At 36.2% G+C, this 11,486-nt stretch overlaps 1 protein-coding gene across 1 annotated transcript; it reads left to right on the top strand.

The window, feature by feature from the left end:
* Window positions 1-2,129: 2,129 nt before the first annotated feature.
* Window positions 2,130-3,602, top strand: LOC131859002 (uncharacterized). Its single transcript, XM_059212513.1, has 2 exons — window positions 2,130-2,405; window positions 3,036-3,602. The coding sequence occupies exons 1-2, from the start codon at window positions 2,130-2,132 to the stop codon at window positions 3,600-3,602; spliced, it is 843 nt and encodes a 280-aa protein (XP_059068496.1).
* Window positions 3,603-11,486: the final 7,884 nt, after the last annotated feature.

The raw sequence follows: 11,486 nt of genomic DNA, 5'->3' as shown, positions 1-11,486 counted from the left end.
AAGAAGGACTGGTAGAGGCAATGCTGGACCTTGGAAAGCATCTTGTATGGCTTGTTATCATTGTCATCAACCGGGACATATTGCAAAGTTTTGCATAGCAAAGGTGAATCAACTGGTAAATCAATATGATGACCAAAAAGGGAAGATGAAAATTGATGTGGAGGAGACCAGAGCTGAAATGAACAAAATCTGGAAAAAGAAGGATGATGAGAAACCATCTGAAGATCCTAATTCTTCACCTAGTATGGAGAACCCTTCACCGACAAACTAAGTTGTTAAAAAGCTTAGGGGGAGCTTAATGTTAGATCCATTTTAGAACCCCCTGAAGGACCATGAAGTAAGTTAAATCTGCATACTTTGATGCATTATGATATTGAGAAGTGATTTTCTGATCAAACAGGTAGGTTTGATGTGTTATGAGAACTAATAGTATGTTTAAAGATGTTTTAGGGTTTTACTGGTAATAACATTTAATGTGATAAATAATGGGCAAATAAAAAGAACTTTGTGAATGTCATTTGTCACTTTGGATTCTTGTGAGCACTCGGAGAGTGAGAAGAGCAGAGGAAAGTTTGTGTTTGCAACATCTAACCGGATTGACAGAGTTTTGAGGAGATTTAAGGTGATCCACGATCGACAATCAGCGAGAGAACATTGTCGGTGTCAAAACCCTAGTTGTGAAAGCGGTAAAAGGTATTTATCCGGTAAATCCTATTTTCTATATCTGAAGTCAGAATATTTGAGAATGGATACCCCACATCTAGTAAATGTTATAGACAAACCTCATCCTGAATTTAAAAGACACTCATTTAAGTCTGTTGAAATTGGTCCCGTCGGAGCCTAATCCGGAGTTCCCTATGGAGTGTTACATGTAGAAGATGTTAGATATTTTTATCATTGCAAATTGGAGGATCTTGGTATGTTTGCAATCTTTGACCAATATAAATTGTTGTGTGATAAGAATGGAGTGGTGAAGGAACAATTTAAGAAGGTTACCGAGAAAGGTTTTCACCATGCACTAAATTCCATTGATGATTTTGATGGTGAACATGTCTGATATGTTCTTAGCAGGATTCACGACCAATTTATGTGGCTCGACATACCACATAAGATTACAAAAGAAGCTATTCATGCAGTCACCGGATTTTGTGCCACCGATGAGGTTCCAGTATTGAGATTCATTCCTAAGAATGATATTGAAAGGCTGACTAATTCAAGATGGGATGGAAGAGCAATGAGATTAAATAATATTAACGATCCGACAATTAAATATGCTTCAATGCTTATTGGTTATCAGATATATCATTCTAGCAAGATGAACAACATCCCTACTGCAGCCATTCATACCGCATACCAGATGATAAAGGAAGATGTTGATTATGATTTGTATGAGGCATTGCGAAGTCAACTGATGTTGAATCTTGAGTCCATCAAGAAGGATAAGAGATTGAAGTTTAAATTTGGACGGTTGATCATTGGTTTATTTTTCTACTTTCAGAACTATTTTCCCAGTATCGGTGATATTCAATGGTCTAAGGACACACCGACACTATTACAGATAAAGAAAAACATTAGAATGTTGGGTAATGGTTTTGATAAGATTGCATGGGGATATTTTAAAGATTTTCATAAGACTAATAAAGATGAAAAACAACTTTAGAATGTTGGGTAATGGTCTTGATAAGATTGCATGGAGATATTTAAAAAAAATTCAGAAGAAGATGCATGCAAGAGAAAGGTTACCAGAGAGTATTGCCCAGAGGTATGCATATACAATTTGTTTCATGGTTGATACAAATACCTGTATGATGGAGGTAGTTGATCTTAGGACAACTTGGGTGATGCCTATGGGTTATGAAGTCGAGGCAGATCTTTTGGTGGCATATGCAGATCACTTGTTAACTCAATTGGTAGATACAACTATAGAAAGATTTGGCACCTACAAGGAGAAATTTCTACAGGTGCACTCTGAGTTAAATAAACTGGCAATTGCTAAGAAAGTGAAAAAGGAAGTGGAGGCATTTGCTGAACAACAAGGTTTTACAAAGGAAGCCATTGCAGAAGAAAGAGCAAGACATGCAACACAATAGGCAGGTGCATCAAGTGCCCCAACTGGTACCTCCACCGATATGAAAACAAGAAGTGAAGAGGCAAAGATTAAGAAAGAGAAACCTGCTAAAGCAAAGAAGGAGAAGCCTTCCAAGATACAATTCAAGAGAAAAGGCAAAATCGTTGAGCCCCCTGCACCTAAAGCATCGGTAACTACATGGAAAAGGAAAAAGAAACAAGCAAAGAAATCGGTAGCTGCTGATGAAGAGGAAACCGAATCAGAAGGTGAAAAGAAAGCCTTAAGAGCTAGTGGTAAGAGATTAAAGGATGTTGGAACTTCCACTGTAAAGAAACCGGTAACAAAACTTACATCTTTTGAAAAGTTAATTATGCATGTTAAGGAGTATGGTTTATTAACTGTTGTGAAGAAACTTTATGATAGTTTTGGTGAGGATGAACAAAGATAGATAGAGGATACAGTAGTTTTCATGAATAAATATAACAAAGCCCTAATTGAATTGCAAGGGATAATTTCAAATTCTTTATATAATAAGATTGATGCAAGATGGCAGGCTGATGTGAAACAAGACAAAGAATATATTGAATTCATTCTTAAAAATCTGCAACCTGAAGCTACAAGAGAGGAGATAGATGAAATTCTTGCAAAGGTAAAATCATCTTTCAGATCTAAGAAAAGGTTGACAAGAATGTTAATTGGTGAGACCCAATCAGTTCATATGGAAATTGAGTTGATATTGAAGAAATTACTGGGTTTGATTCCTGATGAGGTAGAGTAACCGAAAAAGTTTGAGACAGAAGATATTCTGGACAATGTTGATATTAGTGATTTTACACTTGGTGAGATTGTTATGGGAGACCAACTGGTAGATGATCAACCAGTCAATACACAGACATAGACATTTGTCATTACTGATGATGACACCGATACTAATGATGTTGATGCAACTAATAGTGTAAATGTGCAGGTTGATGATGTGCAAATGTCTAAACAACAACAAGGACGGGAAGAGAAGAAAGATGGAGAAGACAAGAGCTCTGAAGAGCCACCGGTACATACACAGATTGTTCTGCCACCAGTAAGTGACAATGAAAAGAATAAGGAAGAAGAAAAGATAGAAGAAAAGACAGAGGATAAACCTGAAGAGGAGAAAGAGGAAGAAGAGAAGGAAATAGAGAAATCTGAACCTAAAGTCACACCTCTATCCTTTACTTCTAAGAAGAAAATAGATGATGATGAGGACGATGATGCATTAAGTATACAAGGACCCATTAATATGGATATGCTAAGTTCTACAGAATTAATGGAGATTTCCACTGCAATGCAATCTAGAGAAAAGAAGAAGAGAATGAAGGAACAACAAAAAGAAGTTGAGATAATCAAACATGCAGTTGAAATTTTGTCAAGCTTATTACCAGAGACTGATACAAACAATTTTGCTACACCGATTGATAAGTTAGGTCAGTTGGTTAATGATGTTGGCGAACATATGAAAACATTTGAGGATGCGACATATGTTAATGAAAGATATTGATAAAGCTAAAGTTGCTTTGACTTTTAATAAGGACCATTTGATGGAAGCTTTGGAGACTGGCGGTAAGATTCTTTCTACTGTGGCAAAAATTTCTTTATTTTGTGATGATTTAGTAAAGAAGAAGCAGGAAGAAGAAAAAGAACTTGAAGTTCTAAGTGATTCATTTAAGCCCCTGAATGATTCTACAATATACTGTGGACAATCTGTTGTAGAACTTCAACATAAGCTGAAAGCTTATGAAAATGAATAGGTAAAGAGACTAACATCCCTGCAGGAACTACAAAGACAATTGATACCAAAAGTTGAAATCTTGCAAAGAGGGTTTAAAGAGTCATAAGCTATTCTTGCTACCCCGGAGATGAGCACTATAGATTCCATGGAGGAGCTTGTTGGGCAGATGAGGACACATGTGGAGATAACCGACACTATTTTGGAGACCTAGCATAATGATCTGAAGTAGTTGAAATCTCATTTTAGTGATGCTTTTTCTAAAATTGCATTGTAAAAACATTTTGATCTCCTATATCTATATATGCTATGCAATTTTGATGCGATTTTGATGTAAATGTATTTATCTTTTCATGTATTTACTTTCCTTTGTCATTGTTGTCAAAGGGGGAGTAAGAGCATAATAGGGAGTAGCAGTATGGGTCTTGTAATGGTTTAAATTTTTGTAAGAGCATGTAATTGCTAAGGGGGAGTATGTGTCATGAATAGAATCAATTTTTGTATTGCACACTTAGACATTTTTTTTCCTAAGTGTTGTCATCAATGCCAAAGGGGGAGATTGTTGGCTTGATGATGATGTTTTGGTGTAAAGAGTTGATTGGTGACTTGTTTTATGTTGTCATTGATGGCAACTATGTTTTTATAGTCACATAAGTCTTGTAAGCCAGCCGGTAGAGAAGACAGTTTAACAGTGAACCGACAATAGGTCCTCAACCGGTCAACTGGAACAGAGTTGCGTTCAAACAATCGGTACAGGTGGTTGATGAAGAGTTGGATGATACGGTTTTATAGGAATGATGGAGACATGTATTTGGTGTTATATTCATAACCACACTAGAATATTCAACAGGATTATCAAGATTTGATGTACAGAGCAGGGTATTTGGAAGAACACTTAACCAGTAGTGATAAAGTCACTAAGATCGATAAATCGGTACAATTTTGTTTTATTCTTTGGTTTGTTCTGTTAGTGGCTGACACAAGTTCGACGTGTAATGTAAGTTTGTCTAGATTCATTGAACCTAAGGTTATGAGTCGACTAAGTTGATGTCTATAAAAAGTGTGATGAGTTATGAGATGAGGTATGAGATCGAAGGCTAATATTGAGATTTTGTTTGTGCGGTGATTAGTGAAGCTCTGTATTAATGTGTTGTTGAAGATTTGGAGGAGCTGAAGCAGATCTTATCAGACACAAAAGTGTTATATGAAGATCATTGAACTGTTGTTATCCTAATAGTTACAACAGCAAAATCCCTTAACCGGGTAGGTACTAACAAGCCTTAATTTGTAAATCCCGTAATAGGATAGTTGAACATCCGAGTTTAAATCCTCTTGCGAGGTTGCCCCTACCAAGGCAAAGCTCCTAACAGGGCTCATCATATCAAATCCCTTCACCGGGTGACTTCTAACAGGGTTTGCTCCTAACCAGGCATATTTGTAAGACCTTAACTAGCCAGAGATTTCTATTCTGTAGATAGTGAATCTTGTGGGTACTAACTCCCACCGTGGTTTTTCCCTTTTGGGTTTCCATGTATAAATCATTGTGTTATGGTTGGCATGTTTTATGTAGTGTTTGCTTATGTGATTATTTTCCTTGCATGCCTATTGATTTTAAAGTTGTTAAGAGGTGTAATCAGATTCTTAAGGTTTTTGCTTGCACTGATTCACCCCCCCTCTCAGTGCCTTATAAGTTTATCAAGTTCCAATGATCCAAAAGTTTACTTGATCATATTATTTGATCCGGTTTGAAGTTTAGTCCTTTTGTTTAGTGGTTGGCAGAGTTTGGTATTTGATCCGATGAGCCCTGATATGATCATATATTTGGTTGCAGATTTGGGAGAATATTTTGGATGTTCATGTGTATCTATATTTCAGATGGTTCGTGATTTTATGCTCTGAAAGTCATCTTCTAGTCTGAATTGCTATTGTTTTGGTGTTCTTGAGAGTTAGCGTGTTGATCGATGAAGATTTGATTAAGTGGTGTTGGTGCAGCTATTGCCGATGGTTCTAATGTTCTTGTTGGTGTTTCTTGATCATGTCCTATTTTTGGGTGGTTTGCATTGATTCTTGTGCGCGGTATTGGTGATTTTATTGATTCGGTGATATTCTTCGTGTTATGCGGTAAATTTGGTGGTGTAGCGTGTTGCGGTTGATCTTCACGAGATTTCAAGTGGTGATGCATGTTTGGAGATTTGGTTTAGGTCCATTCTATGTCTTATATGGTATTATATTGGTGCAGTGGTTTATTTATTTATTGAGTAATGTAATTTTGTAATTAAGGGTTGAGGGTTTAGCCAACCTTGTAGTCAAGGTTGATGAATTGTATAAATAGGTGCTAGATTCATGTAATTTAGGTATTGGTGTAGGTGTCTGCATTATCAGAGAATTGTGTATGTGTGCCTAAGCGAATTTATATTTCGATGTGATGTATAGAGCAGAGACTGTTGCAGGGTAGACAAATGAGCTTAACCGGAACTGTCATCAAGCATTAACAGATGCTATTTTTGCAATTAAAGTAATCTAGATTGTAGTCCAATCATTATTGTAAGGTAGTGAACCTTCCCTGAGGGTTGGAGCCTTTTGGTCATTATATCTTGAGTAGTGAGCTCTAGGCAGTGTGCCTGAATGCATCTGCATTCCCCATTGTAATATTTACACATACTAATGTAGAGTATCATCTTATTGTGGGTAGGTTCCCACTGTGGTTTTTCCCTTAACTGGGTCTTCCACGTCAAAATCTTGGTGCTATGTGTGTTGTTGCTATTGTCTTTATCTTTATTCTTGTTGCAGTTAATTGGAATATGAGTTTGTGCTTAATTGGTTTAATCTGGTGAAAATTGATTCACCCCCACCCTCTCTCAGTTTTCCTTCATTGTTGCTGGCGACATTATCTCTAAATGAAGAGTATTTGGAGAGAATAATTAACAAAAGCATAAGTAAATTAAGAAAAGAATAAAAAGTTACATCAAATTTGGGTGAAGAATTAAGGTCATTAACTAATCATATGTCATTTACAAGTAAAAAGATGAAGCACTATTTTGAGGAGTCAGAACCCTTGGACCATGACCCATCCCCATTGTCATATAAGAGTAAGATAATTTTGGTAGAAGAAATACCACAAACAAAAGAAGAAAAGAAAGAAGAAGGAGTAGAGAAAGATACATTGTTGCATGAGATATTGGGTAAGGAGTTCATTGATATCAAGTTAAAGAGAGAGAGGAGTAGAGAAGAGAAACCTTAGATTGTTCAAAGCATTAAGAAGGAGAACAAGCCAAGTCCACCAAATCATAAACCTGGACTAGAGAAGAAATCACACAAATGGAAGCTTCAATTGAAATCCCAGTATTCATCGTAGATAGTACTGAAGAATACTGATTTATGTCTTCTAGAGGGAATTTCTAATACATAACAAAGACCCCTAAACCTTTGCAAATAGAGCAAAGCATTCTAGGATACAATAGACCAAGAAAAATAACCTAAGAACACCACTCAAATAACCTATATCTAGGTTACAAGTTAAAAAAACAACATAAACCAACCAAATCTTGGAAATTTAGAATAAGACATAAGGTGGGAACAAGGACATTCATACTCATAAAAAGAACAATATACAAATAGGTTGTCATAAGGTCACCATTATAAAAAGAAACCAAGAAAATAAAGGGTAAAACCCTAATATGTATACAAACCCTAGCAACCTTTAATGTGGCATTAGGAAGGAATATAATAAACATTACCTTATGTAAGGGTGTATCCATATGTAAATATTTATATTATTATGTATTATAAAATAGTTAGATAGAATGAAGCAACAAAAAAAAGAGTTGTAGAAAACCTAACGAGCAAAAAATGACAAGAAAAAGGAATAAATGGCTACAATAATAAATGCACTTACCTTAGGCAATTGTATAAGTATCTCTCATCACTATCACACTCTCACTTTCTCACTTCTATTCACTTTGCTATTATAGTCATCTTGCTCCTGAGAACCTACCTCTCTATGATTAAAGCCTACACACTATGCACCATTTTGTCCCTTTACCTTACAACTACCAACATGGCCACCCCTACTCTCATTTCTTCAACACAAAACCCCACCCAAAATACCAATTATTCCCTTACAAAGAAACAGAGGTCGACCTAGATGGCTTTTTCTCCAAAGTACCCACATATGTATATATAGAGAGGATGTTCAGAAGTATATTCATGCTCAAATGTGGAGATTGACCGCATAAATTTTGGAAGAGCTAAGGGTAACTCTATTACAACCTGATACAAACCTTTACTTTCCACAATATAGTTGGATAGGAGAGAAGAAGCTATGTGTCTTGGGGGAATTTTTAGACTTTACCGAACAAGATCAATGGGTCCACATGGTGTTTAGCTAGTTCCATGATGAGTACTTTTACCTAGATAAAACCTACTAGATCACTGAGGAGGAAATTCAAGTTGTAGCTAGACATGGGCATAGGGGGAGATTCCTTTGAAAAAGTGTATCAAAAACATTGGGGTCACAAAGCTTATCAGGGTAACATTGTATGGGAGAAGCCTACATATCACTAAAATCAACAACACATTTATCAAATATGCAACACTGATGATTGCATATAAAATTTACTTCACCAACTAGGAGGGCTCCACCATAACCACTGCAATGCCTATCAAATGGTGATCAAGTTGAAAGATGTTGACTTGTGTGAAATCCTACGCATGGAGTTATTGGTGAATGCAACATGCACCAAGAACACAAATTACAACTTCTAGTATGCCACTTTTCTTATTTGTCTATCTTTTTTATTTCATAAAAAATTTACTAGCATATGTATGGTAGGTATGTGAAAAGTAGACTAGTTGCAGCCCAAGTACAAAACCGTGTTAAGAATTTCCAAAATGCCACCTCATTCACACCAATATTTTAGGGGTTATTTTTTGGTGGACAAAGACTATACTATAATGGAGAATATAGAACCCCAAACCTAATGGATACCTCCAATGTTTTATGAAGTTATTGATGTAGAGATAGAGTCCTATGCGGCCAATTTGTTAAGTTTTCCTAAGGACCCTAAAGCAAGAAGACACCATACATTCCAAGAATACATGGAATCAATTTCTAATGTAAAGTTTGCAGAGCATTTAGAGGAAAAAAAGAAATGATACACGAGAAGTGGGGGATACCTCCTAAAGATTAGAAAGAGAAAAGTGAATCTATCCCCAGGCCGTCCACAAGGTTACACATAGACAATCCCTTTGTAGAGCCCATCAAAGAAGAGAGCAGTTAGTCCAAGAAAACAAGATTGCCAACCACACTACTAAAGAAAGAATCATGTAAAGAAGAAGCATCAGAAGTACTACTCCAAATGATTGCAAGGCAGAAGAGGAAAAGGACGAAATAAAAAGTACAAGAGAAGTGCAACAACAAACAATTTACATTGATGAAGAAGAAAAAGAAATAATAGAGGATATTACCAGACCCAAGGACACATCAGTCCCTAAAATCATGCCTTTGGTGAATGAAGCTCAATTGTACAATAGCTTGTTCTAGAAGGAAATTTTTGAGAAGACACTACAACAATATATCAGTATGGCCATTCCAAATAGAAAAATAACTAAGAAAATAATGATAAGGTATATCATAGCTTCTAACATCACATTAGAGGACCTCATGGACTAACTCTCAAATCCTTTGGCTATTGCACTAAATCTTAGAAGAGATAAAGCAGTTGAAGAATAGGAGAATTTGAAAGAATTGGCGATTGGAAAAGTAGCTTTTTCCATCACATCTCCATAAAAAAAAATATAATGGAAATACAAGAAAATGAACTCTGGTCTAAATAGGATAGAAAAATTAATGTTGGAACTACTAGAGGTCACTCAAACAATAGACATGGAGATGATCAAAGGAACTATAAAATCATATCAACAACTATGTGAGGAAGAAAAAAATTATCAACAAACTTCTTCAAAACACTCTTCTTAGCCTCCCTAGTCTAATGTGTCCTTATCTTTTTTAATATCTCCTATACAATCCATAAAGGACTTTTTGAGAAAACATAATCAGATTCAACTAGTGGTTTCTTCACAACTAGTCCAATTGTTGTTGTTGGTAGGATCACAAGTGGACCTAGGAAGCATCTCTTCTTTGCACAAATTTAACTAGGGGATATTTTTCACCAAACAACCCAAGAAGAAATATTGAAGTAGCATATAGATAGCTCAAATCAGATACAACAATTGTTGAAGGATGTTGGCAATTTGGAGGAATTGATTACATGTTTCATTGATGTTTGTCATTGATGTCAACACTAGTTGTTTTGTTGTCTACCAGGTTCCAGTAGAGTGGTTGGCTTATGATGTTGATATGGAGTTCTTCTTCGATATGTCTGACTTGTGGAATTGGTTTGGATTGGTTATTCACGTGTTCCTAATATGTATCTCATTCAGTTGGTTCGAGATTTGATGATCCGAAAGCTATCATTTGTTCTAGCAAGCCTTTTGGTTACCGGTAAGGGTTTTACCGGTAAGGGTTTTACCGATAGAGCTTTGTTGAAGATATTTTGATGAATCCAATAAGTGGTGGTGGTGTGGCTTCTAGAAGGTTATCACGATGTTGATGGTTATCATGTCTGTGCTCCAGTTGATCGGTGGTGTTGCATTTAGAACTGGACCTAATTTTGTTCTATTATGTTAGGCTATGGACCGATTTATGTAACGTGTTTTGATACTCCTGATGCGTTACCGGTTGGATTTATTGTTTGGTTTATGTTGTTTCAATCTTAGGCCGACTTGGTTTATCATTGGTTTACGAGATTATGTAATGGATTTATTGTATTATCTTTTAGGTGGCTGACCTAATTGTTTAGGTCATGGGTTGGTATAAATATGATGTAAGATCTCTTTGTAGATCGTGGTATGTGGGTTATGGGATTATTTGTGTGTGAATAAAGTTGTAATCATATGCAGAGGTTTTGGTCGATCGTAGGTGATCAAATTGGGTTTGTGTAAGAGGTTTAAGACCTTTGGTATTGAGCTTAACTGGAACTATACTCAGGCATAAGAGATGCCATTCTAGCAGTTCAATCTTCATTCCTAATTGTAGTTCGATGTTTTTTGTAGTCAGTGAGACTCCTTTTGTGATGAGCAGTGCGCTCTAGGTTGTTGGCCTTCCTGCATGTGCAGGCCCCTTATTGTAATATTTATTCATCTGATCAGTGGATAGATATTGTGGGTCTCCAATCTGACTGTGGTTTTTCCTCATTGAGGTTTTCCATGTATAAATTTGTGGTGTTATGGTGTTCATCTTTGTAGTTGCATTGTTACTTATTGTTATATGTTTTTATGTATACCGGTTGCTGAGTTGTTGTGCTAATAAGGTTAAATTTATTCTAACCGACAGAACACTGATTCACCCCCCCCTCTCAGTGTTCTTGGATTTCAACAATTGGTATCAAAGCTTGGTGCCTCGGAATAAGTCTAACAACTTGAGGAAGATCCTGTATCCAGAATCTATGGAGATAAGTTTAAGGAAGGAACTTCAAGTAGCACTTGAAAACTATGAAGATGAAAGGTCGAGGAACATGAAGCTACAAGATGAGTTTAGATCTGCGAAGGAATTCATTTTTACTCCGCAGGAGAGGTTGTCATCTGTACAAGCTAAAA

Source organism: Cryptomeria japonica, chromosome 10 (assembly GCF_030272615.1).
Source record: "Cryptomeria japonica chromosome 10, Sugi_1.0, whole genome shotgun sequence".
Classification (NCBI taxonomy): domain Eukaryota; kingdom Viridiplantae; phylum Streptophyta; class Pinopsida; order Cupressales; family Cupressaceae; genus Cryptomeria; species Cryptomeria japonica.
The sequence above is the reverse complement of the archived record's forward strand: the minus strand, read 5'-3'. Positions and strand labels throughout refer to the sequence as shown.